General features: G+C 49.1%; 1 protein-coding gene across 1 annotated transcript; it reads right to left on the bottom strand.

The window, feature by feature from the left end:
• Nucleotides 1–1,992: 1,992 nt before the first annotated feature.
• Nucleotides 1,993–3,876, bottom strand: LOC101142104 (protein FAM151A-like). Its single transcript, XM_019023194.4, is given in 3 exon segments — nucleotides 1,993–2,733; nucleotides 2,736–2,825; nucleotides 2,925–3,876. Coding segments are annotated over 3 exon segments (1,734 nt in total). The 3' UTR covers nucleotides 1,993–2,041.
• Between the last annotated feature and the right edge of the window lie 14,552 nt (nucleotides 3,877–18,428).

The raw sequence follows: 18,428 nt of genomic DNA, 5'->3' as shown, positions 1-18,428 counted from the left end.
GAGCACCTGGGACTACAGGCACATGCCACCACACCCGGCTAATTTTTTGTATTTTAGTAGAGACGGGGTTTCACTGTGTTAGCCAGGATGGTCTCGATCTCCTGACCTCATGATCCGCCTGCCTTGTCAGTAATTTTTTATAGCGTAAAAGAATCCTAAGACCAAATAGTTTGAGAACTGCTAAATGGTGATATTTTGTAGTTTTAGGATTGTGGGTCCAGCTACTGTGGGAAGACTGGATGTGGTCAAAGATGGGAGGGGAGCCTTCTGCTGCTGGTTGGCAAGAGCTACTGAAGCCTGGAACTAAGGCAGCGGCAATGGCATGGCCAGGGGGTGTAATGTGAGTTCATCATTAAAATCGGGGTCACTATGTCACATTTTGGTTTGGTTGCAGTGCTGAACCTTATGCAACCCTGGCCCTGGAATAGGCACGGTCTCCTCTGAAGGGAGTGGTTATATCCAACACCAGCCATTTGAGAACCAGATGGATGCTCTGACAAGAAGCAGAAATGAAGTGGGGAAGCAGGGAGAGGACCTTGCTCCAGCTGTTCTGGGTAAAGACCTGTTCTGGGCACACACTCAACTTGGCAAGTGCCAAGATAGTACCCGCCATAGGGATGCCAGGGGGAGTTCAGGTGAGGCAGGCCCTTCAGGCTTCAAAGGGAAAGGTGCTGAATGCCAGGTATCCTGGGTCACAATACACCCTGTGTTGATCTCCCTTCACTTATCACTGAGTCGCCAGTGGGACAAATCCAGTCAGGTTTTCCAGCCTCGTCTCAGCTGTGCTAGAGGAAACTAAGGGAAGAAGCATGCGTGCATGCAGGGGAAATCACAGGCCCCTGCCGAAGTTATTATAAGTTATTTATGAGATGGGAGCAATGGTTAGGGAGAAATTCTCAAGTAAAAGGGAAATCAGGTGAATCAGAGAAACAGCTTCTCCTTCCAGTGACTAGACCTTGTTTACAAAAGGCAGAATTTTCCTTAGGAGGTGAGAGAATGAAGAGATATTTTGGAAGAAAGAATAAATAAATAGAATGAACTGAATACAGAGCAAGTGAGGGACTCCAAAACTTATAGGACATCTACTTGGAGCCTGAGGCGCCTCTTAGACATTCCAGGTGGAGCTGCCCAAAAGACAGAAGGTTGCGTATGTCTGAAGCTTGGGAGGTCTGGAGTGGAGGTGTTGGCTTAAGGATCATTAACCTACAGAGGTCAGCAGGTCTCAGGCCTCAGAGCAATTCAGAGTCACCTACGGAGGATTATTAAAAGGAAGATAGCTGTCCCAGACCAACTGACTCAAAATCTCCAGGAATGATTCCGATACACACCACCCCACAGGTTCTCTGAAGGCAGAGGAGATGCTGAGAGCTTCCAGAAAAAAAGGAGAAAGAATGAGTTCCAAATGCAGCCACAAAGCCAAAAGCATCTTGCTCCTGAGCACCATAAGGCTGTCAGGAAAGAATGTGCTTAATTAAATTCTAATGGGCTGGCAGACTACAGCACATGGAATACATCAACCGCTCGTCTTCAGACAGTGCAAGAGTCCCCTGCTAATATCTAAGCCTTAAATGTAGCCACTTAAGCTCCCCATATATCAGGCATCATTAGGGATCCCAGCAGCTGCACATGGGCCTGATCATAAAACAGTCAGGGGGAGAACCAGAGGGCCATGGGGAGCAACCCTCAGCCTTCCCTAGATACAGCTGTGTAAAGTAGGCCCTTTCTTCTAGCAACAATCCTTTTCCCTGCAGCTGGACTGAATAGAATGAACATTTCTGAAACATAGCCAGGGCACAGACTGTTCTCTTGGAAACTTCAAGTTGTCTTTTCTAGCAAAGGAGTGAAAAAGTGAGTAAAACATTTTTCATTTATTAAAAAGCTTCTATTGACCACACACAATAAGCTAGATAACCAGACCAGGGTTTCAAACCTTTCTGTTTTGTTTTGTTTTGCCTGGAGAAAGGCAAAGGTCTTTATTTCTTCCTGCCTCCCCATGGGAAGACTCCACCCTGGGGTCTGCTGGCCCACCACCCCTGGGTGCTCAGTTTCTGCAAACACCGGCCAGCAAGTCCTTGTGGTACCCCTGGGGCAGCCTGTAGTAGATTCGGGTTCTGTCTACAGCCCTGGCTCCCAGCAGCGCTGTCCTCTCACAGGCATAGTTGCCCCCAGCTGGGCTGTGCTCCACTGTGACAGTAGCCCCAGGGGAGGATGCCAGCAGCCTGGCAACAGCTCCAGGCGTGCTGTGGCCCCGTGGCCTGGCCTGCATCTGGAAGCTGAGCCCCTGGCACAGCTCTAGCATATCTGTGAGCAGCTGTTCCCTGTAGCCACTGCCCAGCACCTCCTGAGTCCAGCCTGGTGCCACAGTCACATGGGGGAAGACCTCAGCCACAGCTGTAAGCAGCTCTCTGCCAGCCATGTGGCCAGGGACTGAAAAACTCCCGTGGGAGATGTTGGCCCCCATCCACACAGGCCGATGCAAGAGGCCAAGGCTGGACAGGGATGCCAGCAAGGCCAGGGACGGCCAGAGGGCTGCGGGCTCCACTATTTGCAAATGGACGCTCCAGTGTCTGGGATGTGTGGCCAGCTGCTGCAGGCAGGACTCCAACCTCAGGATGCTGCTACTTGGAGCACAAACAGTGGGCACGGGGTTCTCAGCCACAGTTCCCTTGAGGCCAGTGTCCAGCAGGATCATGCCTTCTGTGTCTGGGAGGGTTACCATTGCCGTACCCCTGGGGCAGCATTGAGAAGACGATCACCCTCGAACAGCTGGAGAAGAGGGATCAGGCTGCCTCCCGTGTAGTACATTTGTTTCCATGTGGCATTCACTGTGGGGCCCCAAATCGCCAAGGTGAGGTGGCTGCTATTCATGAAACACCTTCTGTAGGCCACAGCTCTACAGCCATCCTCTCTAAGCCTCATGGCACCCTGCCAAGTAGAGGCCAGCTGCTTGAACTGCAACAGGAAAGGCTCAAAGATGTCACAGTAGACGTGGTGGACAGCAGTGTTATCCTGGACGTAGGGCAGATCCTCTGCCAACATGGGGTCCGAGGCAGCCTGCCATAGCGTCAGGCTGTACCTCTCAGATTGGCTCAGCAGCCAGCTGGAGTGGGGCTGGGCGGCCCGCACTGTGGAAGACCGCACAGGGAAGGTGACCCTCTGGAGCACCACTCCCACCAGCTCGTGCATCTTCTCCACCATGGCTCGGGTGTACGTCCTGTTTGGGAACATGGGCACGTAGAGGGTGGTCCAGCCTGGAGACAGGGTGGCCTTGGGATACTTCTCCTGGACCAGGGCCAGGAACTGTGTGGCACTGACCTCAGCTGAGATGGGCTTGTCGGGGCCCTTTAAGATGTCAGCGTTGATCCACATGGGCCGCCGGACTTTGCCCCACTCTGTCAGCCACCACAGGAGGTCCAGGGAGGGGCCCATGGCCTTGATGTTCTTGAAGTCCAGTTTGATGCCCTTCTGGGAAGAGCCCAGCACACCATCCAGCCACTGCTCCAGTGCGTCATCACTGTAGATAGCCGGAGGGTGTGCCACGATGGGAGCTCCTGTCTCGTCAGCTGTGCCGAGCCCTTCTACATTGACGTCAGCCTCCAGGACTGTGATGTTGCTGTTCAGGGCAGCTGTCACGGCTTTCTTGCTGTTGGCTGCGTGGTACCAGGTGACCTCCAGGGCATCTCGGCAGCTGATCTGGCCCAGGCTCAGCAGGTAATCCAGCATGTCGGCCTCGGGGCTGCAGGCCTCCAGCTCACAGCCTGGCCGCCGCAAGGCGATGGCAAGAACTATCGCGGCAATGACCACTACAGAAACACAGGTAATGCCAGCAAACCCCCACTTGACCTGATTCTTCGATAACTGCTCCCTGCAGACCATGACAACGCTCTCTGGTGAACGCCCCCAACTCCGCACGACCCAGAGTCCCCAAGGTTCCCTGCAAGCTGGGATCCCGTGGGAGGCAGGAGGCCCCAGCAGCACCTCATTCTCCACCAGTCAAATCTTTTAAGTGTCATTATTTTGTTCCCTGTGTGGAATCTTTCTTTCGGACAACATTGCCTGCTTGAGTGCATTAATTAATAACTTGTTTACCCATATGCTAATGAATCAGTGACACGAAAACATGTAAACTCCAGGCCAGCCCTGCCTAACCCACAGTGAGGACTTAATACATGTTCGCTGCAGTGGATTCAGCCCAATGTCTGCATACTAAATGGATGTGTTTTGCACCAAAAGCAACATTAGCCCTACAGTTTTATTATAGTTAAGAGTTTTGGGGGGGTCAGGCGTGGTAGCTCACACCTGTAATACCAACACTTTGGGAGGCCAAGGCAGGTGGATCACTTGAGATCAGGAGTTCAAGACCAGTGGCTAACATGATGAAACCCCGCCTGTACTAAAAATACAAAAATTAGCTAGGTGTGGCGGTGCACGCCTGTAGTCCCAGCTACTCAGGAGGCTGAGGCAGGAGAACCGCTTGAACCTGGGAGGTGGAGGTTGCAGTGAGCCCAGATCATACCACTGCACTTCAGCCTGGGCGATAGAGTGAGACTTCATCTCAAAAATAAAAAAATAAAGAGTTTTTGGAATAGTTCAAGGACTTGCTTATGGCACCGTGGAGTACTAGAGTTCCAGGTAACCCAGGGTGAGAAGCACTTATGTGTACTTTGTCCCCCAAAACTGAACACTGAGAATATATAAAATCCTCCTTCCCATGGGAACATGCAGAAATTCCCAGAAAGACATCTCAGCAGCATCTGGGAGAATGAGGAGATGCCTGTTTGGGGTGGATTATATGGGCGCCTTAATTGGGCTTCTGGACCAGAGACGAGATGGTGTCAGTACAAGGACATATTCTGGAGCCTGTGTAGTTCTATCTGGCTGTGGGCAAGTCAGGCTAACCTTTTAGTCAAGGGATCCCCAAGTGTGGTCCAGGGACCACAGGCATCAGCATCGTCCAGAGAACATGTTTAAACACTGATGCTTAGGCCCCGCCCCAGACTACTCAACCAGAATCGCAGAGGACAGCCCATAATCTGCATTTTTAAATAAGCTCCCCACGATGCAGGGGATCCTGGTGCATCTCACCCTCAAGAGCTCTGTCCATTACCCTGCACTGCCAGGCATCCAGGGGAGGTTTCTTCCCTGCAACACTCACTCTTCATCCACACTGCAGCGAGACGGACCCTGTGAGACACCCAAATGCAGGAAAGGCCTGTGCCTTCTCCGCCTCTTGCTAGGGCTGTCTTCCCACGCTCACCACAAGGTGACATCTTATCCTTCAGGGCACTGATGACAAAGCCACTGCCCATACATTGGAGGTGCTCTGACAAGGGGCTCAGGCAATGCAGACCTTACCCAGAGATACTGGAGGGGATACTGCAAAACGGTGCTACCTGGGCAGGGTGAGATGCTGAGGCACCACTCAAGCGCGTGTTCAAAGCCGCATGCTCCCTCCCCTTTGCCGATACCTGGACCCTCAACCTTGTGAGCCCAAGTGGCCTGTCCTTTCTCTCCTGCCAGCCTCTGTGTGAGTTTCTGAGACAGCTTGGATCTTCTGTCTGAGCCTTCTTAACCCAGAGCCACCAGGCCTGCATTCCTCTCTTGGGGAGCTCTGAGCTTCCAAAAAGGAGTAGAATGAGTGAGAAGGGGGAGTGAAGGCAGCCTGAAACACCAGGGACCTTTAATAGGCTCTCTGACCCTCGGGGCACCACAACCCCAGGGAAAGAGGCCGCCAGATGAGGGCCGGCTGCTATTATTTTCTAGACCGGAAAATGGTTGTTCGGTGGTACGTGATTTGGAAATGGTATCCTACCTGCTCCTGGCACTGCTGACCCTCTTCCCGCCACCCCCCACCCCCCCCCGATGATGCAACTCAGTGACCACTTTATGAATTCAAGGACAAAGCCCTGCTTTTAAAAGCCACAGGCCAGCCGGGCGCTGTGGTTCATGCCTCTCAGGACTTTGGGAGGCCGAGGCAGGCGGATCACCTGAGGTCGGGAGTTCAAGACTAGCCAGCCAACACGATGAAACCCCATCTCTACTGAAAATACAATAATTAGCCGGGCATGGTGGCAGGTGCCTGTAATCCCAGCTACTTGGGAGGCTGAGGCAGGAGAATTGCTTGAACCCGGGAGGCAGAGGTTGCAGTGAGCCAAGATGGCACCATTGCACTCCAGCCTGGGCAACAGGAACGAAACTCTGTCTCAAAAAAAAAAAAAAAAAGTCACAGGCCCAAGTTCAGGCACCACGTAGCCTCTCTGTGGATACTGCCTGTGTCTAGCCCTTTCTCTGCTTTAGCCAGAGGAAGGGGGTCAGGAACCCCAGGCACCCCCTCTGCTGTCTGTCCCACTCACATACAGGTCTCAGGCTGCCTAACAATTCGCCCTGCCCCATCCTTGGTTAGTCTTGGCATTGTGCTGTAAGGGGCAGGCATGTTGATGGCAGGAGCCCTGTCACCACAGCCAGAAGCCTGGTCCCTTGCTGGCCCCTCCACTCCCAGGTAGAAACAGTCTCTTCACTCCCCTCGCCTCAGCCTCCTCATTTGTAAATGAGGTATGGAGTTCAAGTCCATACCTAACTCCGGGGCTGTGGTGAGAATTAATCTGATAATCAATGTTGAAAAAACTGGCTTAGAACACTGTAGAACAGGCTAGAATTTTAAATGTTTCCTTCTTTATATGCAGTCATGTGCCACATGGTAACATCTTGGTCATTGACAGACTCCATCAACAACAGTGGTCCCATAAAATTATAATAGAGCCAAAAACTTCGTATCGTCTAGTATTTTTACACTACACCTTTTATCATTATTTTAGAGTATAATTTTGTATTTTTTTTAAGTTAACTGTGAAACAGCCTCAGGTAGTCCTTCAGCAGGTATTCCAGAGGAAGACACTATTATCATAGGAGACACGAGCTCCATTCACACTACTGCCCCTGAAGAGCTTCCGGTAGGATGAGGCGTGGAGGTAGAAGGTAGCCATATTCATAATTCTGACCCAGTACAGGCCTAGGCTAATGTGTGTGTCTGCGTCTTTATAACAAAAAATTTATAAAATAAAAATAAATAAATAGAAAAAGTTTATAGAGTAAGGATATAAAGAAAGGAAATATGGGCCGGGTGCAGTGGATCATGCCTGTAGTCCCAGAACTTTGGGAGGCCAAGGTGGGTGGATCATGAGGTCAGGAGTTCAAGACCAGCCTGGACAACATGGTGAAACCCGGTCTCTACTAAAAAAAAAAAAATACAAAAATAATTAGCTGGGCGTGGTGGCATGCACCTGTAGTCTCAGCTACTGGGGAGGCTGAGGCAGGAGAATCACTTGAACCCAGGAGTGGGAGGTTGCAGTGAGCCAAGATTGTGCCACTGCACTCCAGCCTGGGTGACAGAGTGAGACTCTGTCTAAAAAAAAAAAAAAGAAAGAAAATATTTGTATACAGTTGTGCAATACATTTGTGTTTTAAGCTCAGTGTTATTATAATACAAAAGAGTCAAAAAGTTTAAGAAGTTAAAAATGTATGAAGTAAAAAGGTTACAGTAAGCTAAGATTAATTTATTTCGAAGAAATAAAATTTCTGAGTAAATGTAGTGTACCCAAAGTGTCTTGTGTTTATAAAGTCTACAGTCATGTACAGCAACTCCCAGGCCTTCTCATCCACTCCACACTCACTCACTCACTGACTTGCCCAGAACAACTTCCCATCCTGCAAGCTCCATTCATGGTAAATGCGCTGTACAGGTATATAGGTTCAGGGCACTTACTATGTACACATTTTAAAATCTATACCTTGCCAAGGTATACATTTTATTTTCTTTTACACTGTATTTTTACTGTACCTTTTCTATATTTAGAGACACAAATGCTTACCATTGTGCTACAGTTGCCTACCGTATTCAGTACAGTAACATGCTGTACAGGTTTGTATGCTAAGAGCCATAAGCTACACCACAGAGCCTAGGTGTGTAATAGGCTATGCCATGTAAGTTTGCGTACACTCTGCAATGTTCACACAACAATAAAACTGCCTAACCATGCATTTCTCAGAACACATTCCCATTGTTAAGTGAGGGATGATGGTAGATACACAGTAAAACATTTTGAAACAGTAAAAGAATAAAGAAACTATTATTTATAAACCCATCACCTGAGCAACCCTGGGTATTGTTTATTTACTTCCTTCTTTTTTCTTTTTTTAATTTGAGACAGAGTCTTGCTCTTATAGCCCAGGCTGGAGTGCAGTGGCGCAATCTCAGCTCACTGCAACCTCCGCCTCCAGGTTCAAGCAATTCTCCTGCCTCAGCCTCCTGAGTAGCTGCGATCACAGGCATCCGCCCCTACGCCCGGCTAATTTTTGTATTTTTAGTAGAGATGGGGTTTCACCGTGTTGGCCAGGCTGGTCTCAAACTCCTGACCTCACCCACCTCAGCCTCCCTAAGTACTGGGATTACAGGCATGAGCCACCGCGCCTGGCCTCCTTCCCTTTTTTTTTTTTTTTTTAACCCAGCTGGGATCATGCTCTGTTTGTGAGTTTGAAACTGTTTAGGAGATTCATTTTTCTTATGTGCACAATGAACATTGTGAGCATAAAGCTTTTTCAGTCACTTTTACAGGATAATTTCCCAGAAGTCCAATCACTGGGTTAAAGGCTATGACTATTTTAAAGCTCCTGATGCATATATCATAACTCTTGTTAGCCCTTCTCCCCAGAGTTGGAAACTGAAGCTCAAAAGATTGAAATACACAGCAAAGCTGGACAGAAACCCTGGGCAAGTTATTCCACGTTTTGTGGTCTACGCTCAACAGCACAGCATGAAAGAGAAGGCGGCCCCCTCCTGCAGAGCCTCAGATTACTGTGCACTGATGAGGACAAGCAGCCCTGTGGGGGATGAAACCTGGAACAAAGGCTGGGGAATTGAAAGGACAGCCTGGGGTTCAGGACCGCTGAGTTTGACTGGGGGCTTTTCTGCAACTCTGTGACCCTGAGCAAGTCCCTTTGGCCTCAGTTTCAGCCTTGCAAAATGAGGGGCATGGACTGAGTCTAACACCCCACCCCTCTGCCCAGATGCATCACTCCCAAACCAAAAACAGAAACATTTTGGTTTTAGTTTTGCACAGAAGGACTAAAGATAATCCATTTTCTCCAGCTCGAGATAGTAACTGGTTGCTCTCTTGGCCATAAAACTGGTTGCTCTCTTGGCCATAAAACTGACCTGGCTGGATCTCCCAGCCAGCAAGCTGGGGTTCATGAGACAGCTAGCTCCAGAAAACAGGCCCCAAGCTGGAATCTGCCAGAGAGTGGCAGGAGAATGCAGCCCTTTCAAGATCAGGTCAGATGGTCTCAGCACCAGGCTCCGCTGTCTGCACTGTAAAGAGATTTCCCCGTCCACCCAGCCCTGGGGACAGACGGACAGATGGAGGGCGTCGGTACCAGCCGTCCAGGGCCCTGGTCTGCTGCCTGCTCTCTGTGTGCACAGGGGTGCTGACGGACAGCTGCCCGGTGCGGCCTGCGCAGGGTCCTGCGGGTGTCGAGGCTGCTGCTCTTGGTTGTTTATTCAAGTGGCCAGGAACTCGGGAAGCCACATCAGCAGTTGTGAAAATGGGACCAACAAAACAAGGTCGGTGGGGACAGCTGTTTGTCAGATGCCCCTGCACTTACGTGTTTATCTGGCTGACACACAGACTGCCGTTTCCCAGAATGCAGAGGTGAGTGCCTCTGTTTGCGGTGGAGGGTCAAGGTCCTAGAATCCCACACGTGTGCGTCTCTCTCAGACTTGCTTTGAGCCTAGAACAATGGTTGCTCCCCTGACGGAAGAACTGCCTCAGCTCTCTCAGAAAGAGGAATGGTGAGCTCAGGGCACGGTCTTTATGGAAGATGTACCTATGGAGCATCAGGAAGCCAAGTCACTGGCAGGGACCACAGGGCTTGTCATTGCCATACGTAAAAGTACATATACACAGAAGAACACACTTTGCAAGAACATGTTCAAACAAAAAGGTAAACATATCAAAATGATGGTTTATGGGTTAAAAAAAAAAAGAATAGGATTCGGGCCTGGGGATAATCACCTTTAGCACAAGAAAAGAGGGGACGTGCAGGGACCAGTCATGCAAATGCTCTGTGAGCTGACTGAGGAATGCCACCAACTCCCAGGGCTTGATGGCCAAAGGCTTTTTAAATAAAGAAAAGAAAAAAAGACAAAAGCCAACCAAACACGGGAGATGTCACTAAGAATGGCTTTTGGCCCCAATGCAGTGGCTCACGCCTGTAATCCCAGCACTTTGGGAGGCCGAGGCAGGTGGATCACTTGAGATCAGAAGTTCAAGACCAGCGTGGCCAACATGGTGAAACCATGCCTCTACTAAAAATACAAAAAACTAGTTGGGCATAGTGGCGCATGCCTGTAATCCCAGCTACTCAGGAGGCTGAGGCAGGAGAATCGACTGAACCCGGGCAGTTGCAGTGAGCCAAGATGGAGCCACTGCACTCCAGCCTGGGCGACAGACTGAGACTCTGTCTAAAAAAAAAAAAAAAAAAGGCTTTTGAAGGGCCTTGAATTTGTTTTCATAAAGGGAGGAGGTTAATCCACATGGGACAGAGGTGTCGATCACCTTAGTTCTCAGCCCTGGGAGCGCATTCGAATCCTTCAGGAGGCTTTGAAAAGACACTGGATTCCATTGGCTTGGGGCGAATCAAGCTTTCAGGTTTAAACAGAGCCCAGGGTGTCTTATAAGTAGTCAGAGCTGAGAGGGCTGCACTGTAGTAACCTGTGTGGCATCTGATTGCTCAGGAGAACAGGAGGGAGGGCTTGCCCAGAGCTGGAGGAAGAAGGGTTTTTGACAAGGAAGGGCCAGTTGCAGTCAGAGATGGAGAAGGAGTGACTTGCAGTGGGCACCATTTGGGATGAGGGAGGAGAGGAGAAACCAGAATGGAAGCAGGGGTGAGTGTGTGCAGTAAGAGCTGAAGGGCAGGGAGAGGGGGAGCTGCAGATGCAAAGGAACAGCGAGGCAGGATGGGAGCAGGGTCCGTGCGACCACGGGCCGACCTCTCACGTTACAGACACAATGAGAAAGCCGAGCCTCAGAGAAAGCAGCTTATCCAGAGACGGGCCTCGAACACAGCCACCCGACTCCGCTGGCCTCTCCGGTGCTGTCCCCGCCGCCCCACGGAGCCTGTCTGCTCTGCCTGAGCGGCAAGTCCCCATCATCCCCATCTGACTAACGCTCACCACAGGGGCAGGGGCGAAGCCACCTCAGAGGGAGCTGGCAAGTGCTTTGAACCTCCTGAGAAAAAATCACCTGAAGAGGACTTTGGGAAGGAAACCGACTAGTTGAGATTGCTTATTCCCTTCCCTCTCTCAGCTCAATATTCTTATCTATTGCAAACTTTCCATCACCCTCTGAAGTCGGGGCTGCTTTTCTCCTTAATTCCTTAATTCTGGAGGCTCACTTGTTTGTTCTTTCAATGCTGCCAGCCAGGCTAGGTGACTGTCATAGCGATTCTCCAATTTCCTGCCACTCTGATGGTCTGTTAGTCACCCTGCTGAGAAAGGGAGGTCTGTGGAGTTAGGGTCTGAGGGAGATGGCTGAGAACACTTGCTCTCAGCCAGAATGCACGGCGTGGCCATGTGTCCACCACGCTAAATGTCTCACAGGTGCCCAATTCTTACAGACAAGAAAAGTAAGCCCAAGAGAGGCAATGTAAGTTTCCAAGTGATGGGCAAGCTGGCGTGGAGGAGCTGGGTCTTACTTGCGCACTGCTGGGCCCACACCTGTGACATCACGTGGTAGAGGCTTGCTGGGCGCGGTGGCTCACGCCTGTAATCCCAGCACTTTTGGAGGCCAAGGCGAGCGGATCACAAGATCAGGAGTTCGGGATCAGCCTGAACAACACGGTGAAACCCCATCTCTACTAAAAATACAAAAATTAGCCAGGCGCAGTGGCACACACCTGTAGCCCCAGCTATTCAGGAGGCTGAGGCAGGAGAATCAATAGAACCCGGGAGGTGGAGCTTGCGGTGAGCCGAGATCGCGCCACTGCACTCCAGCCAGGGCGACAGAGTGACACTCCATCTAAAATTTAAAAAAATTAAAAAAAAAAAAAATAGCTCACTGAACTGGAAGAAGTGGCCGGCCTGAGATCTGCTCCAGCCTTCTGGTTCGCAGCCCATCACTGGCTGGGACACAGGCCGGCCCAGCCTCTGTCGATCATCCTAAATACGCCACAGCCACAAGGGTTCTGGCCAGGCCTGCAGACATCCCTGACTTAGCATGGTGCAGACCACACTGCCAGGCTCCATTTGCCTGCCCTGGGCAGCCCTTCCAGCTCTGTTTCTGGTTACCGTGGCCCTAATTGTTAGCTTTCTGTCAGGATGTACTGGCAGAGAGCGTGCTACCAGAGTGGGTCACGCAAAACATTCCAGAAGAAAACCCAGACTCTCGGGGTTGCCGAGGGAAATGAAAAGTCATTTCGTTTTAACTCAAACTCTCTTCCCTCCCTCCCTGCCCCCAGATACCCACATGAGCACTGCTTCTGTCCCCTTATACACACTCAGATTCTCCAGTTGGTTATTGGACCTGCAGGTGCATTTCTAGTTCATTAACACTTATCAGTTGTCTCTAATGTGGAGAGACTACATGGAGAGGTCATTGTAGGTGTCTTGGCAACAGCCCAGCTAAAGGCCCAGTTGACAGCCAGCATTAATCACTGGATATATAAGTAGAGATACTTCCATATAATATGCTATGGTAGAGTTGTGAACAAAGTGTTATTGGAGCTCACGGAGAAGGTGATTAATTATTAGTGGTGGAGACATCAGGGAAGGCTTTATTGAGAAGGTGGCAGGTAGATGGACCTTAAAAATGGTTAGGCTCTGGCTTGCCCATGGGTATAATGAGGAGTTAGTCTAGACAAGCTATGACATCACAATAGTCATGGTGGACACCAGGGTCACTGTAGTCAACCAGAGAAACCCACGTCCCTGCAAGCGGCATGGTGCCCAGCAGTCGCTGGATGTTGTTTGCTTGTTTTAGGGACCTTGAACAAGGCATGGAGGTTCTCTGGCCAGAGTTTCTTCATCTATCAGGGAAGGGCAGGAGACAGGGAGGGTACCGAAGCCAGTGAAATAGGAAGAATTAGATGGTGCTTTGCTGGGTGTGGGAGATGCTGGCTTGGTCCACTCACCCACTGTAGGGACTTTAGCTAGCCACTTACTCTCACTGAGTCTCAGTTTCTTCATTTGTGGAGAGAGATGGCAAGCAGTCTCTGCACCACCGGCCCCATGTTTATCCATGGAAACCTTCTGAGAATTACCACGACCAGAGGAGCAAAGATGACTGCTATGACTGTCAGTGAGGCCGGCAGCTCAGGGTGCCCTGTGCTATGGGTTCCTGGCATGGCTCAGAGTGTGCCTCTATCCTTAATGCCTCCCACTGAAGTGTGTGTTCCTTCCAGTTTCTCTTTCTGTTTAACAAATAACCCCATGAGACAACCATCTGGGAGCGGCATAAACCAGCCCTTATCTTGCCGATGCTGAGGGCTAGGCGTTTAAACAGGACTCAGCAGGGTGGTTTATTGCTGTTCCACCATAGCTGGGGCCTCATGTGGGAAGACATAAAGACTGGGGGTGTACTCAACTGCTGGGGGCTGGCAGTAGCTGGAGTTATCTTCACTTACATGTCTCATGTTTAATTCTGGTCTTCAGCTTACTACTGCCAGATCACCTGTACCTGGCCTCTGCATGTAATCTCTCAACGTGGGCCAATTTGGGCCTCTTCAGAGCGTGGTGACTGGGTTCCAAGAGAAAATGTCCCAAGAGAGAAAAAAAGGAAGTGCATAGAATTTGTACGACCTAACCTTGTAATTCACACAGTGTCGCTTCCCCCGTATTCTGTTGGTCAAGGCAGTAGCAAAGTTCCTCCTGTGTTCCAGAGAGAGGCAGAGAGACCACAGCCTGCAGTGGGCGGGGTAGCAGGATCACATTTTAAGAAGAGAATGTAGGATGAACATATTGTTGCAGCAATGTTTGAAAAACACGATCTACCACAATGTTCCTTGCCCTGGTATTCAAAGCCCTTCTCCACATGCTCCCAGCAGCATCTCTCGCTGCCTCTCGGCACAAACCCCACTCCAGGCAGGCCAGCCTCCTCACTGCACCAAAGTGTGCCATCTTCACCCCAGCCTGAGAGGCTTGGTCCTGTCAAGCTCATACCTCACTCTCTTCTTTCTTATTTCCAAGTCCTATCTCCCAAATAATTAGGTTCCTGGTGTGTTAGAGTTAGCAGTTAAGACCAAAAGGGAAGTCTCTTTGCAAACATAGTTCCTAGGACCTTCTTTATTAGTGCAGTGTGAGACCTGTTTCTTTCTTAGTAGTAAAAGTTCTACTCTTCTGAGATTCACTGGTTCTGAAAAATATCCACCAAGCATAGATTCCCTTCAACTGTAATCATTGCACGCATACTTACGAAATTCAGGTTCCTTCCTGAATTTCTCTTCCAGACAGAAATAATGACTATAATAAATTAAAGGCGGCTTGTTTTAAACCAACAATGGTGTGGCTGACAACGAAAGTGTAAATATGGCTATAGTTAATGGATTTTTTTGGCCTTACTTCATTTCAGCTTATTAGACCATGACTAATAAAGGGCTGGCATTGCTCACTAATTACTCCCCAATTAAATCAAGGGCCAGGCCCTTGCCTCTTATGCAGATCCCAGTCCCTAGGAGCTCTGGGGATCTAATAGTACTCAGGAAACACTCAGTTGTTGCTTGGAAAAAAAAAAAAACAACCTGAAATCCACAAGACAGCTGAATTGGGCTGTTCCTCTACATCCTACCTGTAGACGCGTGTTTCCACTGAGCACAACGGAAGCCACTAACAATGGCATCCATTCCTCACTCACAACCTGGGGAGGCACAAAGGGAAGGTGTTGTTATCCCCATTTTTCTGATGAGGAAGTTGAGGCTTAAAGAGATTAAGGGGTTTTTGCAAAAATCAATGGCCCCTGTGTTGATGGAGCGAGGAGGTGAGAACTTTTATGGCATCTTTTCATTCCTCAGTCCAGATTCCTTTTTACTGTACTACCTCCAGTTTAGCTGGCTCATTCACTCATCCAAGTATTCAGTCATTGATGTAATTGACAAATGCTTGCTAAGCACATCCTTTGTACACAGCACAGCGTAGGTGCTGGCGAAACAATGGTGAACAAGAAAAAGTGCCTGCTTTCACTGAGTGGTCCAAAAGGAAAGGTGGTGAGTGACACCTAAGCAATTATACGCATAAGATCATTTGACATATGACAAGTGTTATCAAGACAATAGAACGGAGTCATATTCTGTTATGGGATACAGAGTGGCCAGGATAGCTAGAGCAGGGAGGCAGAAAGGCACCTCTTCAGCGAGGATCATCAGGCAAGGCTTCCTGAGAATGGGATGCCAGAACCGGAACCTTAATGAAGACAGGGAGTCAGCCATGTAAAGATCTGGGGAAGAGGAGTCCCAAGAACAGGCAACAGCAAGTGCAAAGGCTCTGAGCCAGGAATACGAATAGCCTGGTCATGTCAGGGGAAAAAAGGCCTCTTAGGTGAGAAATCTTGAGCAATGGAGAGAACAGAGGGAAGTGGAAGGTAGAGGGCCTCAGAGGCCATCCTAGGGAGGGCGAAGGAAAGCCTGCATCAGCCAAGGAGGACCTGCAAGAGTGGGCGGCCCTTCCCATCACCTGAAGGTGTCTGCAAGAATACAGTGGGCTTGGCTTGTCTGTTTCTGAGTTTGATTTCTTTCCAAGGCAATCCTAAAGCCAAAAGAATACCCTTGAGCCCTTAATAGCTTAAATATAGCAACTATATGCATCACTTCACAGTCTTTCACTTGCAACCTCTGTCAATGGGTTTTACTTTAAGGTGCATTGTTTGTGTTAACATGAATTCTGTGTCATTATTCAAATAGTAAGCTCATTACAAAATCTTCAAGCCAGCTTTCTGTTTAAAATTCCATTTTATTTTTATATACATTAATTTATATTCTAACTATAAAAAATTTAAAAATAGTTGGGACTTTCAGAAAAGCACTAAGAATAAAATGTAAATCTCCTGTAAAGAGTGGAATTGATCTAAAAGTGAAGGGCCGAAAGTCTGAAGGGCATCTCTCATTCTCCTCTAAATGCAATATGTCCTCTCAGCGGCTTCCCCAGCTGAAAGCGGGGCCATTTACTTTGCTTAAAGCATTTGCCCTTCTAAACTTTAGATTCCTTTTCTGCTAACTGGGGATTTATTTCAAAGGACTGCAATAAGAATTAAATAAGGTAATGCAAGTAGGGCACCTAAAACAATGCCCAGCTCGGAGAAGATGCTCCAAAATATTAGCTCTGGGTCAGGCAGGGTGGCTCACACCTGTGATCCCAGCACTTTGGGAGGTCAAGGTGCAAGCATCGCTTGCAAGACCCCATCTCTAAAAAAAAAAAGTTGCTGGGCATAGTGGTGTGCACCTATAGTCCCAGCTGCTCAGGAGCCTGAGGTGGGAGGATTACTTGAGATCAGGAGTTCAAGGCTGCAGCAAGCTAGGATCATGCCACTGCACTCCACCCTGAATGACAGAGCAAGAACTTGCCTCTAAATATATATATATATAAATATATATATTAATATATATAATATATGTTAAATATATGATATATAACTATATATTATACTGTATATATAGTAGCCCTGAGGCTTCATCCAGAGCAGAACATCCAGCGGGTATTCCATCAAGGAGTGTTTGCTTGCTTCTAAAGAAGAACATTCTAGCAATCAAAGCTGCCCATAACTTAAGGGTGTCCTGTCAAAGCGTCATATCAAATAATTTACCAGAAACTTTCAATAATAAAATTGAGAAACTCCTCCTTCAACTCTCTTAATCTCGTTTTCCCTGTAAAATCAGATTCTTTCTCTGGTCCCTGCCACTTAATTTCAGATATTGCTCAATTCATATTGAATTTATATTTTATGCTATATGCCAGGCATTGTGTTAGATGCTGTGGTCCAGCGGTGAACAGGATGGGCATGGGCCCCACCCTCGGGGAACTGCCAGCCCCAGAGCTGCAGGCATCTCCAATGCTGATGTCACTGTGGAAGTAGCTGCATTCCACGTGGAGGAAACTGAGGAACCACGCTCATTCTTTTACTGACAGGGTTTTCCAAGGGATGTGACATGCATGGAAATAATTAATAGAGGTGACGTAGAGATTCCCAGGACCTCTGTTGGATCCAGTCTGCAACCTGCCTTGGAGACGTCATCTGTGGGTCTTGGAGGTGGAGAGGAAATGCCTGGGATCCTAGGACTGCGTCACATTGATGCCCTTTCCCCTGCCTGCCCCCTCCAAGCCTTGGCCAGACTGAAAGGCGCACATTGAGAAGTAAAACCGCATCCTCGGCCGCTTGAGTGCCTTTGCAAGACCTTCTTTTTTTATTATTATTATTATTTTTTTTTCTTTTGAGATGGAGTCTCCCTCTACCGCCCAGGCTGGAGTGCAGTGGCATGATCTTGGCTCACTGCAACCTCTGCCTCCCGGGTTCAAGCAATTCTCCTGCCTCAGCCTCCTGAGTAGCTGGGATTACAGGCACCCGCCACCACACCCAGCTAATTTTTTGTATTTTTAGTTGAGACAGGGTTTTGCCATGTTGTCCAGGCTGGTCTCGAACTCCTGACCTCATGATCCACCCACCTCGGCCTCCCAAAGTGCTGGGATTACAGGCTTGAGCCACCACACCCGGCCTCTTTATGTGCTCAGATGGACAGATGTGCTGTGCAGACAGTGGCGCTGCTGGGCTCTTTTAGAGAGGGACTGTCTCCCTAAATTGAAAACAAATTCTCCAGAAATACAGGAAGCATACACAGGAACCAACCCAGTTAAATGAAGAATAACAGTTTACTGTGGCTCCTCAGTGAGAAGCTTCAGAGGGGATCCAGCAGCAGGCTAAGTCGTGGCAAGGTTGGATGGGTAAAAGAGAGAAAGAAGACAGTCTCATAACCACACCCTGTCCCTATGCCACCTCCATGTCCTGCCCTTCCGGACTAGTCACACTCTCACACACTCTGGCACACACACACTCATGCTCATGCTCACACTCACACTTACATGCACACACATACTTTTCCAGTTCAATGCCATTCCCCCGGATTGCTGTGGGTATGTGCCACCCCTCCCCCGCCCTTTCCCTGCATCACACCAAAGACCACGTTTACTCACAGCCCAACCTTCGGGAAAACAGACCTCCTGGGCTGCTTCCTAAACTTCCTCTTATGCATCAAAAACACATTGTCCTTTCAAAGCTAGGACCGAGATAGGACCGAGACCTAATATTTGTCCCATGAGTCACTACATTACGCGTTACCAAGAATGCAGACCGCCTGTAAGAGGCCGTGCAGGTCCCTTAAGTACCTGAAGTCACAGC

Source organism: Gorilla gorilla, chromosome 2 (assembly GCF_029281585.2).
Source record: "Gorilla gorilla gorilla isolate KB3781 chromosome 2, NHGRI_mGorGor1-v2.1_pri, whole genome shotgun sequence".
NCBI classification, from domain to species: Eukaryota; Metazoa; Chordata; class Mammalia; order Primates; family Hominidae; genus Gorilla; species Gorilla gorilla.
This window is presented reverse-complemented; position numbering and strand designations above follow the sequence as displayed.